The sequence below is a fragment of the Natrix helvetica genome (genome assembly GCF_964273705.1).
Source record: "Natrix helvetica genome assembly, chromosome: 7".
Taxonomy (NCBI): domain Eukaryota; kingdom Metazoa; phylum Chordata; class Lepidosauria; order Squamata; family Natricidae; genus Natrix; species Natrix helvetica.
In genome coordinates, this window is record NC_138558.1 from 32,662,355 (window position 1) to 32,681,769 (window position 19,415).

The 19,415-nt window shown below is 35.4% G+C and overlaps 1 protein-coding gene and 1 long non-coding RNA gene across 3 annotated transcripts in view; one reads left to right on the top strand and one right to left on the bottom strand.

The window, feature by feature from the left end:
* Window positions 1-12,201, top strand: part of SLC7A11 (solute carrier family 7 member 11) — a 66,809-nt gene extending 54,608 nt beyond the window's left edge. Inside the window, exons 10-12 of the mRNA XM_081958865.1 lie at window positions 3,553-3,702; window positions 7,179-7,356; window positions 12,062-12,201. Coding sequence (XP_081814991.1) covers window positions 3,553-3,702; window positions 7,179-7,356; window positions 12,062-12,129 — 396 coding nt within the window. The 3' untranslated portion in view covers window positions 12,130-12,201. The remainder of the gene's footprint in view (window positions 1-3,552; window positions 3,703-7,178; window positions 7,357-12,061) is intronic.
* The window catches only part of LOC309395075, a 28,267-nt gene continuing 20,911 nt past the window's right edge, over window positions 12,060-19,415 (bottom strand). For both annotated transcript variants that reach the window (XR_014175847.1, XR_014175848.1), the window contains exon 3: window positions 12,060-13,228. This is a non-coding gene — a long non-coding RNA (uncharacterized lncRNA). The remainder of the gene's footprint in view (window positions 13,229-19,415) is intronic.

Sequence of the window (19,415 nt, forward strand, 5' to 3'; positions counted from 1 at the left end):
CACAATTTTAATGATGACAATGAACATGTATAATAGAACTTGCAATTGGATAAAGTGGAGGAATACACATTGCTTTCTCACTGTCACAACTATCAAATCCAATGAACAATACAAAAGTCCTGTCAAGCTGGATATCTCTAACTGTTAGATTGGGTAATGGATAGGCACACACAGGCTTAACGGTAACAACAGCTCTTTATTAAGTACAACAAGTGAGAACAATCCAGCGAAGACTGAGTCTGACAGCAGCCCTTTTATAGGGAGCTGTCAGACCCTTCGACCAATAGGATTAAACCTATGTTCCCGCCGGAACAGAGGACCTTGGTGGAAACAACTGTAGTTAGAACAAGTATCAACAGTAACCTTTCACTAATACAATCGTTTTAGTCTTAAGCACTTATACATATATAAGTTAATCAGGTTGCAGGAGAAACATTTTCTTTCATGACTAATAAAGAGAAAGTGAATTGACTGAGGAGAACAGGGTCAGATACTCTTATACCCACTGTATGGCATCTCATTGCAAAAACAGTATATTAGAAAATTAATTATTTATTGCTAGTCAGTGGAGAGATATCAGAAATGGACATGGGTACAAGCTCACACCTGAGTGTATATTGTGGTGATTAAACATTTCTGTCCTTTACATCAGTAGTCTGTGCCTCACCAGTCATTTTAGTGTGATTTAATCCCTACCCTGAAAACAAGACCTCCCCAGATAATAAACCCAATCGGGCTTTTGAGCGCATGTGGTAAAATAAGCTGTCCACTGAAAATAAGCCCTCTCTGAAAATATTGCAACATAGCAGCAGCCATGAGGTCAAGCACTTATTTTGGGGGGTCAAAAGAATATAAGACCCTGCCTTATTTTCAGGGAAACATGGTGTTTATTTATTTATTTTATTTTATTTTATTTTATTTTATTTGTTAGCCGCTCCCTCTCCACAAGGGACTCGGGGCGGCGGTATTAGAAAGTGACAAACTAAAGCTATTTACAGGCCACTGAATAATTTGGCAACTTTTCACTAATAGCATTGGTCAAATTTATTGAGGTTTGGACTCCATATGGGCAGGATATGAGACATGACAAAGATAGAATCTTTAGAATCTGGCATCAATTTTATTTCATGAATTTTTTAAAAACAATTTTTATTTGTTTTTGAACAGGGACAAACAAACATAAAAATAAAAGTAAAAAAAAACATATATTCCATTACAAATTGTAGAGAGTGTGTCAGTTGGTTACAGTATTTCCATGCATCTCTTCCATAGTCACCACCTACTTTTCATATCAAATTGCATATTTTAAATTCACTTATATTCATGTATATCACAATTATTATATCTCAACCTTAATTTGACTATAATTGTTTTTACGTCCTTTTATATATAATATTCAAAATTTAGAATAGGATTATATGATAACATTCCATTAAATTATTCTAAAATCATCCAATCATAATACATCTTGATAACATATTCCAGATAAAGCTTTAAACCTTCTCTCATAATCTCCATATATTGTTTATATAAAATTTCATATTATCAAACTAATATATCTATATGTATTGTTATCATTATTAATCATTATTTAACTATAGCTATTGTCGCTTCATTTTTTACATACTACTAGTAAACTAAATTTAGCTTAATTTTTATTATACATTTTCATTGCATCAACCAGTATTCCTCCAGCAATAGTACGGTCTTATATCTCTTGCAAATTATAGCATTAATGTTCTAGTTACTTTCTTAATAAATCTTGTATAAATCTCCCTTGGCAACATGCTGTTCCTTTCGTATCTCACAAAAGCTTGAAACCCAACATCAGCTTATCTTTGGTTATCACTAGTGCTTCTATCAAGATTTCTCTCCTTATCTCCGTCAATTTTTATCTCTTTTCTTCTTATGTGCTTTGAAGTCTGGGGTAGAGTTCCATTCTGTCCATCTCCCCTTTCCATATTCCGCTCTTGCCATTACCAACCATGCTCACTTTGTTTTCAGTAGCCACAGTTTTCTTATCTCTTTGCTCATTTTTTTCTTCCATCTTTTGAACTCTGTCCTCCACTTTCTTCATTTGGTAAACATCCCCAGTTTCTCCATCAGATTTTTCTGTTTTGTATTCCATATTCTCCAATCTCTTTTCAATTCTCTCTGTCACAACTAATAGATTTTGAATTTCAAACATAATCATTTGCAATGTTACAGTTTCTTTTTCCTGCTGGGCCATTTTTTCAATTTTGCAGATACTGCCACTATAGGGTTCAAGGCTATTTTAATGAACTTCAAATAGGTTCATTTATTATCTTTCAACTCAAAATGTTGTCTTCCCTCTAATAGCTAGTGATAGAACTTCCAAAAGGCACCTGTATAAACAACGTGTGCTCTTCCAACTATCACTGTCAGTAACCAAGCTGAAAGAACCTTAAATCTCAAGTGATCAAAGATAAAGAAGAAAAAAACAATGTATCCAGCCTCTAAATGGCAGTGTAACTGCTTTTCCTCCTGTTGTTACAACCCTCTTTATAATCCTTCTTATTTTCTTCCTTATATTCCAAGCTTAAGAAAGAAAAAAAAACCCTTAAATGGAGACCAAAAACAATCAAATCAATCAAATCAAGCATTATAAAAAAAGAAGGAGAATTTTAAAACATAGGTATAAGCAAAAATGAAAAAACGAAGAAGAAAGAATTAATCCATTCAGTTTAAAAAATAGGGAGCCCCTGCAAAAGTTCCATCCGTGAAAAAAAAAAAAGAAACTGGATAACACATTAAGTTCAATGCAGATCAATTTTGCCGCCTACAGTCTTTTGTCTTCAATCTTAACTTAACTTACATTTTTTTCTTGGGTAGTCTCTTCCTCTAATAATAAAATTTCCTCACCAATTCGACACACTTTCTCTTTCCACTTTCTTCCCAATCCGGAGCTGTCCCAACTTCAGCAGCTTCATTAGCTGCATTTCTGTCCCTGGAGAAAAAAGGCTATTCCTGGATCTTTCAGGGACTTTGCGGTGTCCCTGAGATCAGCAGGTGGTGCCCTTCTCAATCACCGTCTCTGCGGGATGGTTTAGGTCCAAATGGACCATCCAGTGACAGAAATTTGACTGCGATCTTGGAGCTCCAAGATCGCACGTCATGCCATTGCGATGTCAGCTCTCTTCTCCTATTTCATGAATTCTGAAGAGTTGGATTGGGTGCTGGACAGTATGAGTTTCATCATGTATGGGCAGCATTCACACTCAACTAGTCTCCTTTAGGATGATTAGATCAAGTTCAGTGAGATTGCTAATGCTCTTCTCTTCACGAAGCCATCTCTAGATCCAGTCATTTTGGATACCAGTTGTCTAGTGTACAATATTATTCTGTGCAAAGATTTTGGAGAAAATGTTAGAACTCCAACCACAAGTGTCTCAAAGAAGTGGGTTAACTGATTTTTTTCAGTAAGCAGGGGGGGGAGGGGGATTCAATGTGGTTTATGATGTATCCAATACAATGTAGTAAGCAACAACTTGTGTACCAATGAAACTTTTTTATTTTTAAATTATTTTTCAGTACCCTCTCACTATGATCATGCTCTTCACCAGTGATCTCTATAGCCTCTTGAACTTCCTCAGTTTCGCAAGATGGCTTTTTATAGGATTGGCAGTTGCTGGGATGATCTATCTCAGATATAAACGTCCTGATATGCCTCGTCCTTTCAAGGTAACCATGGTTCCATGACTGTTTTCCATAAACAGACCAAGCTCTGTATTTAAAAAGAGATTGCCTAATGAAAATATCCTCTTTTCTGGTTGTTCACACATTCATATGAATTTATCTGTTCTCTGAAAGTATCTCCTGAGGCCTTGCTTAGGAAGAGCCCCAAACAAAACGGTATTATATCACCAATAGAACAGCACAGTACTTTCTTATCTTCAACAGTGTCCAATACAATTATGGTAGTAATCAAGTTTGGGAGCCAAGCAGGTTTGATGGCAAATGTAGCCACAGTCTTTAGCATCAAACTGAGGAACTCATGAGGGATTGTTAAAAAATACTGACAGTTTTTCAGTCATTGTATCACATGGCAGTTGCCTGAATTGGTTCTGCTTCTTTTAGGGATTATGTATCTCAGCTAGACCTTAAGTGATTTCAGTGCTGGTTAAATAACACAGCTTGCAGTCCTTCAGTCAGAGAACGTATTTTGCTCAATATTACTTGATACAGTAATATCTTGATCATTGTTTTATATTGCTTCATGATACAGGAATCATTTCCCCCTTATTTTATTTTAGTTTAATTTTCAATAGTTCATTGGGATTTTATTGTTAATGGCCTAGTGGTTACAGCACCAGAGTAGAAGCTAAGAGAAGATAGGTCCTGCCATAGGCATGAAAGCCGGCTGGGTGATTTTGGGCCAATCACTCTCTGTCAGTCCAACTCACCTTACAGGTGGTTGTCGTGAAGAAAATAGGAGGAAGAAATATTAGGTATGTTTTCAGCCTTTGGTTATTTATAAAAATAATAAAGACAGAATTAAAAAAGCTAAAATAAAACCTAAATAATTGCTTTTGTTTTGCCAGTAAGGAACACTATATTATTTCTGAAAACTGAAGTGTTTAATGACATATTGTAGGTTTTCCTACCTTTTTAAATAGATTCCAAGTTTTTTAAGTTAAAATATACATTTTTTAAAATTTCTGTGACCAAAGAAGTATGGAATATTATAGGCACACCTTGCTATCAGAACTTGTTATTCATTTCTAAAATTCCATTTAACCTGCCAGTCTTTTGCCTGATTATTTATTGAGCTGGGAAGTTAATCAATACATAGTGAAGAGTTTGAAATCATAGACTATACCCTGAAAATCTTCTTTCATTGTAAGTCTGATTGAAATAGACAATTCTAAAATATTACATTCTGGTTGTCATTGCTTATGTATTATCATTCAAAATGATGGTAGACTAGCAAAGCAAAAAAAAAAAAAAAGCTGGGAAAAAAATTATACAAGCCTTTCCAATTACAGCCTCAAAACTAATAGCCATTGACAGAACTCGTCTTCATAAATTGATGCAATTCCCTTTTATTTTTTTATTTATTTAACCAATTTCTAAGGCTTCTCACCCATAAATGACTGTGAGTGACTTATGTTCATTCAAAACAACATTGAAAGAAAACTGCACCATGAAGAAAAAACCAAAATATACAATAAATAAACCGTTACTCTTACATAGCAATTAGTGGTGCATGTGGATTTCAGGGCAAATGCTGTTCCAGAAGGCAGCATTCTTCTGAAAGAATACTTTCAGTCACATGAGATGACATTGCTTTAATCAATGGGATCCAGAACATGCCAACTCAGACAGGTCTTAAATAGACAATTGAAAAGAGAAGGTCTTGCAAATACCCAGATCCTATATCATTGAAGGCTTTATAGATGACTGCCAGTACCTTGAATTATATTCAGTGGTTAATGGCCAGCATAGCTTCGAAAGTATGGTGTGGCGACCAAAACTGCATTCAGTTTTGGTTGCCACGATGTAGAAAAGATGTAGAGACTCTAGAAAGAGTGCAGAGAAGAGCAACAAAGATGATTAGGGGACTGGAGACTAAAACATATGAAGAGCAGTTGCAGGAATTGGGTATGTCTACTTTAATAGAAAGAAAGACTAGGGGAGATATGATAGCAGTGTTCCAATATCTCAGGGGTTGCCACAAAGAAGAGGGAGTCAAATTATTATCCAAGGCACCTGAGGGTAGAACAAGAAGCAATGGGTGGAAACTAATCAAGGAGAGAAGCAACTTAGAACTGAGGAGAAACTTTCTGACAGTTAGAACAATTAATCAGTGGAACAGTTTGCTTCCAGAAATTGTGAATTGCCCAACACTGGAAGTCTTTAAGAAGATATTGGATAGCCATCTGTCTGAAACGGTATAGGGTTTCCTGCCTAGGCAGGGGGTTGGACTAGAAGACCTCCAAGGTCCCTTCCAACTCTGCTATTGTATTGTATTGTATTTGTTTACGTAGACGTACCATTTACCAGTTTAAAGACATCCTGCCGATTTTTAACCACACCAACCACTTTATTCCACTGAGAAAACTGACAATAGTATAGAACGTGTTATTAATTAAACCACCACTGGGATGAATGTTAATAAAAATGCATATAGTTTCCTTTTCTTTTAATAGCCACTTGCATTTACATAGGTCATCTTCCTCCCAGTCCAGCAAGGAACAGGGCTTATTTACTGAGGTAAATATATTTATATATTACTGAGGTAATATAATATTTACTGAGGTAAATAAGCAATGGGTGGAAACTAATCAAGGAGAGAAGCAACTTAGAACTGAGGAGAAATTTCCTGACAGTTAGAACAATTGATCAGTGGAACAGCTTGCCTCCAGAAGTTGTGAATGCCCCAACACCGGAAGTCTTTAAGAAGATGTTGGATAGCCATTTGTCTGGAACGGTATAGGGTTTCCTGCCTAGGCAGGGGGTTGGACTAGAAGACCTCCAAGGTCCCTTCCAACTCTACTATTGTATTGTATTGTATTGTATTGTACTGAGGTTATGAGGATGAAAGAGCAAAAAAAAAAAGAAAGAAAGAAAAGAAAGAAAGAAGGCTTCCTTGCAGGATCCATTAGTTGAAATAATTCCTTTATCTTTGGTGGTCTGTGTTTGCAGTTTCCTCCCAACTGTAATTCCAATTTACGTCTCCTTTTAAGTTTTTTTTTTGAAGAACCTTTTTGTTTTTGCTGTTGGCCTTTGTTTCTGCATCCTTGGGTGGTTATAAAAAAAAAAGTAAAACAGACTCCCATATCCTCGATGTGCTGATAAATTCTAGAACTTGTAATTTAAAACCTAAATCCTATGTCATTCTAAATCTATAAATTACTGCTCCTAATTAAAAAAAAGCTAACTTAACTAATTTATAGATATTACTAAATAAAAACAAACTATTTTACAGCCATATAAAAGTAGCTGTTACAGGAGGATAAGGAGCTCTCTAAAATGGCTGTCACACGGCAGCCATATTCCCATAATACTCCCGCATTTGCCTAGGTCTTCCTGCATATCCAGGTTTTTTCAAAGTTGTAGAGTGTCACTATATTTTAATTGTCATGCAATATTAAATACTACCGACATTTAATAGCTAATTTAGATTTATAATACTCATTGTTTGGAATGTTTTCCAGGTGCCACTCTTTATTCCTGCTCTGTTTTCCTTCACCTGTCTCTTCATGGTTGCACTGTCACTTTATGCTGATCCAGTTAATACTGGCATTGGTTTTGCAATTACAATGACTGGAGTCCCTGCCTACTACCTCTTTATTATATGGGACAAGAAGCCAACATGGTTTAGGCGATTTTTAGGTGAGTGAATTTCAAGCAAAACTATTTTTGTTTTGTATTTTTATGTATGGACTTATTTATAAAACTTATAAATCACCCATCTTACCTAAAGGTAACTCTTATTTTTATATTGTTTTTATAAAAAAAACAGAATAACTTTACAGCAGAGAATTTATGTTTTTCATACTTTACTGTTCTCATATGACATCAGTCATTGTCTTTTTTAATCTGATGTACTGGATAAATTGCTGCACTAGTTTAATTAGAGAGTAGGTTTTGGTAATAGAACTCATCACACATTTTATAATTTGGAATACAACTGCATTCCCCTTTCTAATCTTCTTTCCATTAAAAAAGTGGGTCTCTAGTTGTCTGTACTATCACCATAAAACCATCTTCATGCCTGTCTATCAAATGAAATATGAATGCCGACTGGTAATTCCTAAAATTTGTTGAGAAAGGAGACAATTCATTTAGTAAGGATATGTTCCTGTAAACATCAAATGCTTACATATTGCTCCAGTACAGGAGGAATATTTTCTTCTGTACTTTCTCAAAGATAGTGTCTTTTTACAAGTATATTAGAGATTATAATATGACAACTGAATAACTGTGTGGAAATTTCTTTGAGTGTATAGCAATGCATTATTTTTATATGAATCGTAGAGAAGAAACCAGTAGGCATTTCCTCACATTTATGACTTTATCTCATCAAAATCACAATTCCTTTTCAGTTAATAATATAATTGACTTTTCAATTAATATCAGTGGTTTTGTGTATTATTGGCCACGAGGAACTTATCTACAAATGACTTCAGCCTTACTGGGATTCATCAGGTACAGCTAGCCATTATAGTCAGTATCAGATCTTATAAATTTCAAAACACATTATTCGGAGTTAGTCCGATGTGATTTTATGCAGTGAAACCAGGTTTTATAAACAATAATGACCTTGGTTGCCAAAGACTGACAAGAAGGATATAGACTAGGGGTGTCAAACTCAAGGCCTGCGGGCTGCATCCTGCCCATGGAGTGCTTAAATCTAGCTTGGAAATATCAAACGCAAGGCCCTTGCATGGCCTGTTTTTGGCAGGCAGAATGCTGCTGGAGGCCAGTGAGGCTGAAAACAGGCCGCGCGGAGCCAGTGTGAGGCCTCCATGTGGGCCATTTTTGGCCAGCAGAGTGCTTCAGGAGGCCATGGAAGGCAAAAGCATTCCCTGATGCCCGCTTTTGGCCAGTAAGGTGCTGCGGGAGGTCGTTCATACTTAAAATGGCACTCTTGGTGCCCCATTTTGGCCAGCAGGGTGCTGTAGGAGGCATCTGTCCCATCTTGCTCCCACGCTTCCTGCCCTCCCAGGCTTCCTGCCCTGCCAGAGGAGAACTACAATTTTGATCTGGCACTAGAAGAAATCTAGTTTGACACCCTGATATAGATAAACTATAAGTATGTATTCATTTTTCTGGACTCTTAGTTCCATGATAATACCACCAAGACAGAAGACTATTTTAGTATATATTTCTGTGGTTTATATATCTTACTTACCCCAGAAATCAGTACACTTCACTTTTGTCATAATTGAGACTTACAGGTACATTTTAGTTAGTTCAAAACTCTTTCTCTATCCTTACATGAAGACCCCTTATGGCATTATGTTTAAGTTGATGAGCACAGATGCTAGTTGAACATTAGAAAGAACTTTTTAGGAGCAGAGTGTCAGTACTACATAGCCAGTTTCCAAGAAATTCCTTTTACCTGTGCTTAGGCAGAAACCAGATAGTCTTCTGTCAGGGATCCTTTAATTTGCACTCATGCACATAAGAGGATGATGGGCTTGAAGGGCTCCATCTTTTCAATAGAAATTCCTGTGAAACATCTTAGCCTCTAGCATTTCAATTAATTTTAGGAAACATTTTCAGCTGAGACCATTAGAAATATTTTATACCACAAAGCTAATTTTGGCCTGGGGGACAATGTCAGAGTTATAATGGGTAGGAATGTATAATCCAGATCCTTCCTTCCTATGTATTTGCAGTCCTAATGAAAACCCCAGTACCTGTGATTTTTCTAAAAAGAAATCCCTTAATGTAGCTGCAATTAATTTTAATTAGCTATGCTTTAACACAAACAATTGTTGCTGCTCCTGCAGAAAGAAAAATCTACAATCTTGTGTAATGGTGTTTTTGCATGTGTGTTTGTGTGTGTGTGTATGTGTCCGTGTGTGTGTGTGTGTGTGTGTGTGAGAGAGAGAGAGACAGAGAGAGAGAGAGAGAGAGAGAGAAAGGTGGGGGGGTTTACAGGCTAACAGGCTATTTTTCAAGAATGTGAAATGGAATATTTATTAGATATCCAAAAATGGTAATTAAAACATGGTTGTTAAATTATATCAATAAATAAAGTTATTATATATAAATATATAATATCTTTCTGTCTGTCTGTCTGTCTCTCTCTCTCTCTCCACACACACGCACGCACGCACGCACGCACGCATGCTCACACACACATATACACACACGTTTTCATAGATTTTCATGGTTGTAGGTATGCTGGTCTTGTTGTATTCGGGTCTTTTCCCATGTAAGATTGAGATTGTCTTGGCAACGTTTCGGTGAGGTCTCACTCACCATCTTCAGGCTGGGTTTTGGGCTTAAAGCGTGGTCGGAGCTGCCATGACGATACTTCCCGCCTAGTCAACAAACGAGCCCCACCCATCACCCAGGCCGTTACAACAATGGACACACAGCCAGCACCAATCAGCACCAATCTACCAATCATGATACAACTACAATCAATCCACTTATTGAAACAAAGTCAACTCTTCACACACCCCCACCAAGATTTATAGAAATATGGCAGCTCCCACCACGCTTTACTCACACAAACACGAAGCCGAAAAAACCAGCCTGAAGATGGCGCGTGAGACCTCGCCGAAATGTTGCCAATACAATCTCAATCTTACACAGGAAAAGACCCGAATACAACAAAACCAGCATACCTACACCCGTGAAAATCTACGAAAACATATATATATATATATACAAACACACACACACACACACACACACACACACACACATACACACATACACACATACACACATACACACATACACACATATACACATATACATATACACATACATACATACATACATATATATGTATATGTATATATATCATATAATATAATCTTTTTAATATTTTCAATACCTACAATAAATAAATCACTGTATGATAGTCAAAATATCTCCGTAGCTTTATTTATCTACTTACTGTGTATGTCTTCACAAGTATTGTTTTCTTCAAAGAATTGATATAAACGTAAGAAATATAAAACAAAACTTGTGTGTTGGGAATCACTGTTACTTATCTAACCTTATGTCTATTGAATTCTGTAGTCATTTCTCTCTGCCTCAGAAGAGTCTTTGTATTTTATTATTTCATCAGGTAGTTACAATTTCACAAGCTACTGAGTTGTAATTTCATAAATCAGTTTGGCCACAGGATGCCAGTGTTGCACCATTACATTTAAGTAAAAAGTATAAAACTTTTGAGATTTATGCTCTTGGTAACAATGCAGTGATTTTTTTGAGCGCTATGACTATTGTTTCCTGGCAGGGAAAAATATAAATACCATAAATGAAGCACACAGACTCTGAAAAGCCAGTTTAAATTCGGTATACAAAATAGTTTGTAATTAGAATGCTAAGCTTCCATCTCATGGACATCATCTTTAGCAATCTAATAGCAATTATTTTGTTAAGGAGACAACAACTCATTTTTTTCATATACATAAATAATTCTATATGAAGACCTTTGTTCCTTCTTAAGGCATCAGTAGTTTTGATCTTAAGACATATTACTTAAATATGGATAGTCATTAATCCCTTCTGTATGCTAACTTAATTTGGTCAAAAAGGTTTCCTGATTTTTCTAAAAATAGTTTTCAGGAATAATTAAATGGTTTTAAGTAAGGAAGAGAACATATGAACTAGTTGAGTGGGACATTCACAGATGCAAAATTGCAATATAAATCAATTTATTTAAACTTTAAAACCAAATGAACATGATGGAACCAAAATATATTGAAATGTCTTGGCATGCTTTAATGGTTTTTTGCATTGGATTTTTACTGCATGGATGTAAACTTCTGATTTTAAGGAACACAAGGGAGCTATTAGACAGGTAGAGTAGGACATTTTGCCCTAAATTCCAATACCAGTTTTTATTTATTTATTTATTTACATTTACATCTTACTTTTCCTGGAAGAAATGCCAAATAGTATGTAGGGACAATACTATTTTTTATTCTAAGAACAATTCTAGGTGGTACTTTAGAATGAGAGAAACCAACTGTCCCAAAGACCCTATGCATGAAATAAATCTAACAGGAGCAGGTAATGATAATTGCAATATATCTCATGTACTGTTGAGAGTAAGCATTTGCCAGATTATTTTTAAATTTATTTTTCTATTACTTTGTAAAGGCTATCTTCTTAAAAAGTTTAATAAGATTCAAATTCTAAAAAAAATGAATTACCAGACTGATTTTATATACATTTTATGCAACGCATATTTTGGATTTGACTCAAACTGTCAGTTGCTTCATTTGAATTCTATTATCTCTTTCTCTGTCTATAGTCCTATTCCAAATGTTCTTTAAAAAAAGCTATTTGAACTTACTTCTGAGTAAACATGAACAGACTCTCATATATTGTTCTTTCGCAGACAACATGACATCAACATTGCAAATAATCTTAGAAGTTGTTCCAACAGAAGAAAATCCAGATTTGTGATCTTCAGCTAGAAGAATTTGCATTGTTAGACAAACGTCTAAATTCTTCATTGATTGAATGAACATTTTTTTTTTGCCAAAATGGCTTTTTAAAAAGTTTTACTGGAAAAAGTTATATTGGGCCATCAGTTTTAACCTGATACTTGATGAAAACTTTAAATGGAATTGTTACGGATGTACGCGTATACATACTGTACATTAAAAAAAGTTACCTGATACTGTATCAACAGTTTTGTAAGCAACTGCTTTAAAACTGTTGTAAAATAGTATTTATCTTCTGCTTTGCAAACGGAGTTGATATGTTATTTTCTATATTTTAAATGTATAAGACGTCCAATTTGTCATACTGATATTTACTAAGAACATTTGTTTTAAAAATGTTCATCATAGCTAGAGATATTAGAATGAATTATATCAGAACTCTCCATGCTGGACCTGATGTAAGACAACAGTAAAAAAATTGTATTAATACAAAATTATTCAATTATTTGTTCTTTTTTTAAAGCAACACTTTATAGTTCATTGGGGACACTATTGCCTTAAAAACAACTCTATTTCCCCTTAATCAGTTGTAGTTAAGACCACTAAATTGTTCTGACACCAAAACAAAAACCAAAAACCAAATGATGGACAGAGGAACATTTTTTATCAATTCTTACACATAAGAAATGTAACTTTCATTCTAAGTGATTTAGGCATATTTGCTCCATTTTACTGTCTCTTTATTGCCAATCAACACAATTTCACAATTTATTTGCGGTTCTCCATTTTACTGTCTTGTTATTAAAAATCAGCATAAATACAGTATTCATTTGAAGACATCAATCAGCGTTTGATCAAGGAAACTAATATGGTTTGGGCTAGGAATTTTGTATTACAACTCATATCAAACATTCTGGCAAATGATAAGGGGACAAATCAGCATACAGAGAAGAAGTCCAGAAGCTATCCACATGGTGTTCAAAAAACAACCTACATTTAAACACTAGCAAGACAAAGGAGATGGTGCTGGACCTGCTCCACTGTATATCAAGGGGGAGCTGTGTGGAGAGGGTTTCGTCTTTTAAATTCTTGGGCGTGCTTATTAGTCAAGATCTCACCTGGAAAAACAACACATCCCTGATGGTTAGTAAGGGTCAACAGAGACTTCATTTCTTTAAAGTCCTGCGGAAAAATCAGGTGAAACAATGGCTGATGAACACTTTCTATCGTAGACTGATAGCAAGTATCCTTACATATTGTATAACAGTATGGTACACTGGTTTAACAGGGAGGCACTACAGAGAATGATTAATTCGACACAAGAAACCATTAGTTGTGCTCTAACACCACTGAATGACATCACCAGGTCTCTTAATTAAACTAGGTGTAGGCGTGGCCAACACATGATGTATCCAGCCCGCAGGCTGGAAATTTGACAGCCCTGCTCAAAGCCATTCTGCTTTGGTTTAAAATAGCATGGCAAATCTACTATAGTTGGTACATTAGCAATAGCAATATTATTTAGGCTTATATACTGCCCACTAGAGCTTTACAGCACTCTTTGGTTTACAACATCAGCATTTTGCTTTCAACAATCTGAGTTGTCTTTTTACCAAACTTGGAAGGATTGAAGGTTGAGTTAACTTCAGGATTGAACTCCAGACTGTGGGCAGAGTTTGCCTGAAATATTGTAGTTTAACCATTGTGCCACTAGGGCTCCTTATAGCCTATAACTTATACATTGGCTTATAGCTTTGTGTTTTTGTGACCCCATCAGCCCATCAATTGTCTATTGAACAAATCATGATTAAGCAAGCAATGCCTTGACATCATGTGTAAATCCGATCACTTTTCACTCCGTTTTGCGAATTGATTTTATTAATACAAAATTTCCTAAAGTTGTAAATCTCAATAATTCTGGCTGACTCTTGTCTTTTTTTTTCCTTTAATATTTGAAAGAGGAAGTTGTTCAAGGCAACTTTACTGATGTTGATGGCATTCTGTTCGACGGTTTTGGTGTTTTTTTTTTTTTGCATTTAGCAACACTGCATTAAGAAAAATACTTTCAGGCATCACTTTTTTTTGTAAGATTAGTGGCCCCAGAACAGGCTCTAAGTCCTTAGAGAGATTGCTTTCTTCATTAATTATGCACTTTTATATTCTGCGCACATTGAATTATTTGTAAAGTAATAGTGTGACTTTTAGAAAGGCACACAGGAGGCTTATTATTCTAATTAATAATTCCATCACATGAAAATTTACAATCATTATAATAATACAAAACTATATTAATGAGGTATCGAAGGAGAATAGTTTGCAAAGATATGTATAGCTGAATGAAACCCAAGAGATAAATAACGTTGCCTGGTAAATAAATGGATAGCGACGACCACTGACTCAAGACAAAAGCTCCAAATCTCTAACTCTTGCGACACAATGCAGCATGGATTACTCTGCTACTGCCATGAAGAGTGAGGATGCAAAAGATGTGATTTAAGAAGGAAGGATGGTATGGTGAGGTGCAGTGTACACAACACTTGCAATGCCCTTCTCCGTTCTTTACACCTGATCAGTCTTGGTTAGGAGAAATTCATTCAATGGCATTGCTGCCATTTCTACTGTTATGAGGCGGCAGGGGAATAACCAATTAGTTGCACTCTCTCCTCTGTTGTTCCTCATTTTATGTCACATTTTACTTAGGTCTAAGTAAATAGAGATATAGTCCTCCTATGGCAAGAAGAAGTTACAATTTGTATTGACACGGCCTTAGAGTCCACTCTGCTAGAAATTGTTTTCTGAATAAGGGTGGTAAGAACTGACAATGCTATCTAGTAATGATTCTCTTCTATGTACTTTGTATTACACAGTGTGCACATGTACATGCACCAGTGGTGGGTTGCAGGCAGTACGCCCCGGTACAGGCCTACAGGAGCCAGCCCGAAGCACCATATACCGTTCCGGTACGGTGCTCCAGAGGGCCCGGCCGCCCGCCTGCGCTCCTTACTGTATTTTAAAGCTGCCAGTGCTTCTGTGCCCGTGCATGGCACATAAAGCTCTGTGCGATGCTCAGCTGAGCAGTTGGAGAGTCGCGGAGGCTTGCGGAAGTGTTGTTTCCAGCTACAATGCATGCGTGCGCCACGTGTGTGCATGTGGGTGACGCCAGGGCCATTCCAACTGTACCAGTTGGAACGGAATCCAGAACCCATCACTGACATGCACGTATGCATGCTTGCACACGCATACACACATATTTTATTGAATCAAATCACCACTGGAATTATCTGCCGCTACCAAGATGAAGTCTCAAAAACTTCTTTGACTAATTCTCTACAGGTATATATTTGTTTCTTTACAAAAACTCTAAATAAAGCATTGGTGCAAATCTAACACTGCTTGGGGTTACATAATTGTAAGTGTTTGACTGTGAATATTAGCTACAAATGTTAATTGATAAATGTCTATTATTATTGGGTTTTAAGATCAGCCTAGGGCAGATCTAACTCCTGCAGACTATTCTCCCGTGGAAAATATGCATTGGATTTTAATTATAGGACAATTATAATGTATAAGGCTCTTACAGTACACGGACCTTATACCAAATTGATAACTATTAATCACTTTATGTATTGATTTAAAAATGCTGAAAAATTAACTCCCCTTAATATAAAATCTGTGTCCCACATGTATATGCACATACTGTATATTCAGCATGGATTAATTCACTGCAGGAGCAAGGCATGATTGAAGGTTTTGGACCAGTGTCGTTTGGTAGATATGAGTTGTTTTTTAACTTCCTCCCTAGGGTTAAGAGTGACTGGTGCAAAGATCCTAGTCAGTCTCCATGAATAAGGGAAGATTAAATCTGTTTCTTCTTATTCCTTAGTTCTACTTTAGCACTTTAAATATTAAACCACACCAGCTGTCATATACTGTACTTTGAAAATTATTTAGAAGATGCATTAGTAGACAGTCTCTACTACTCTTTTTTTTTCAGGTTGTGAGATAGCATGGATGGGTGGTAGATACTTTCAGTCTCAATTAATCAAAGATAATATGACTCTTAAAACTTACCAGGATGATAAAGAAGCATGAAAAAGAAGGGGTTGGTCTAATGAAGAATAGAGAAATAATATGCTTTTCTATGATCAAAAGCAATTCTTCCTAACTTTAAAGTACATTACATTCATACATTTCATAAAGTACATTCGGTACATTACAAATGAAGCTAAAATTAATGCTAATTATGTATTTTGTATATGTTCTCTGTGTATTTATATATTTAGGCATACAGTACCAGGGGTTGTAACACAAATACATACCTATTTCCCTGGCTCAACTGATAAGGAAGTGAGCCCGTGGCTTAGTGGCTAAGACTTCTGCCTAAGATATATACAGCCCGGGTTCTAATCCCAGTAAGGGTATGGCTAGCTGATGAGAGCTAATTAGCTCGAAATAGATCTATACTAGTCTCCCTTTATTTATTTATCAGTACAAATACAACACACACACACACACACACACACACACACATTACATACTTATGATAAAAATACATAGAATAAAATGCAATTTCATATTTATGTAGTTCAATCTACATACTTTTAAAATCAAATGGAATTATTGAAAGAATTGTGTATTTTATACATCATTACAATTTTATATTTGTGTAGATCTGTACAGGTCAATGGAATCAACTATATAATTTTATAATAATTTATAAAATTTATCATTTTAAAATCATTGCAAAAACTATTTCTCAAGACACTTGTATTTCAACAAGCAGTTTTTGATTCTGTCAGTTTCAACTGAAACTATTCTGAAGGAATACACTGCCTTAGGGCAGAAACAAAAATGCTGACCAGAGTAAATCAGGAAATTTGCGTAGCCCTTAAAATGGAATGGAGGAAGCTCATATGCTTCAGAAGATTATATGCTGCATTATCACTGATAATTAAGTGTTAAGACATGTTGATTTTATACACATACATACACACACACACACACACACACACCTGGTGGGATTCAATTGTTTTATTACTGGTTCTGTGAGCGTGGCTTGGTGGCCACGACTTGGCTTGGTCGGCATGGCTTGGTGGGTGTGGCAGGGGAAGGATACTGCAAAATCTCCATTCCCTCCCCACTCCAGGGGAAGGATACTGCAAAATCCCCATTCCCTCCTGATCAGTTGGGACTCGGGAGGCAGAATAGATGGGAGCGGGGCTAGCCAGAGGTGGTATTTACCAGTTATCCGAAGTACTCAAAATTTTCGCTACCAGTTCTCCAGCACTAGTGAGAACTTGCTGAATTACCCCCCCCCCCGCTATATGAAATACAATAAGGAGGGCGGGTATAAGCACGCCGGTATGCCTACTCTCCCTGTCCTACTGTCTCCATTTATTTGTACTCATTTCCTTTGTTCAGGTTCATGTTTATACTTATACCTGTTACCTTGTACATGTTTGACAAATTAAATAAATAAATAAACAACATGGTACCTTGATGGTATACTGGGAAATCTGCTTTCATTTTTCTTTCATTGAAAACTTTGTGATTGCTTGCTTGATTTTCCACATTTTTAAATAAAATGGTTAAGAACAAAAGTATTAAAAAATACTGCAAAGCAGGGGAAAAGTGGAGATTGTGTTATCCTTTGTAGGGAGTCATCCCTGAATTTAGCAGAGTATAATCCATTTTGAAACCATCATTCTTAGTTATTCATTACCCAAGGTCTTTTAATCTGTTTTGAGGGTTTTTTCTTGTCAGAGAAATATATTAAGGAGAAAATGATGGAATATCTTTAAGACGCTATTTGAATAGTAGTTTTGGAGTCAGGTACTGGAAACACCTCAGGGTTTTATGGAACTTTTAGGGTTAACACATTTATTATACCCTTTCACAGGTTACATTCATTTAATTAGATATTGTACATAAAATGTAATAATAAATAGGAATATATTCACACCTCTTTTCAGAAAGCATAGTAAACAATGACATCAGAACAAATAAATGTAAATAGAGGTGATAATTATTTTATTAAAAGTGCTTCTATATCATTTTAAGATTCTGACCATATTATAAAAATAAAAGTATTTTGAAAACTATGCTTACTTTACAAGGGTGTGAAATTTATTTTCTGCCCATTAGAACATACTATTTTAAAGTATATAACCATACCTGAGAACAAGTTATTGAATCTGATTTCAAAATCTATAATCTAGCAATATCTTTAGTGGGACTAATCAGTCTACACAATGGTATGGCCAAATATTTACGACCTTTAGCTTTCCTTATAATGCAAGATACTACAAAAACTGCACATCTAGGAGATACATGGATTGGTAAGTCTTGCTCAAAAGTTAAAATCTATCCAATTTTCATGTCAGTGCTGGAACACTATGCACATTTTAAAATTATAAACTTGATAATGAATTCTGAAGCTTCTTAAAGAAATATAAACTTTTATTGATGGAATAATCCTCTACTCATTATCACAATTGATTGCAGTTGTTTGTATTCTACTAATGAAAGTTGTTCACTTGAGCAATATGTAAGTACCCTGCATACTTTTAGAAATTTCTCATGATAATTACATTACATAATTTTTACATACCCCATTTTTAACCCTACATTAAATAAGAACTTGTAAAGATCCCATTCCCAAGCATGAGAATTAGAGTAAAGTAAATATATAAAATGTAATGAAATATTCAGGTAATTGTCTCTGAAATTCCTAATTTAACGAAAGAACAGCCTAATTCAGTGGTTTAACAGATGGATGAAACATTCTTCCTAATTCTGATGGGATCGATTTTTCTGCCTGTAACTGTGCAATAAATATGCAATTAGGTTTTATTATATTGCTGTTTGATTGCTAGCATTGACGCCTTCTCCAGAATTAAGCACTTAAAAGATAAAGCAGCATTTTGCTCTCTACTGGAATGGCTAGAAGAGGAATTATAGCTTCAAATATTTTCAAATATTTTCTCTTATCTTAATTTTTGATGATTTGTTCAATTATAGCAAGTGCTTCACAGAAGTACTAAAATAAATAAATGAATGCTTAAGCACAAAAGAAAAGCTGGTCTAATATACAGTAAACAAGCATAGGTTATGATTTGTTTTTTTAAAAACACATACCAAACAGTCCTTTTGCAGGGATTACCCATTAAATTGGATGTCCAATTGAAAGAAGGGATTATCATGGTTGTAAAAATGTGTTGATTAAAATGTAGTAGAAAAGATAAAAAAAGCTTTTGTGAGAATAACTTTGTAGAAAGTTTCTTCAAAAGGGATGTTGATGTATTT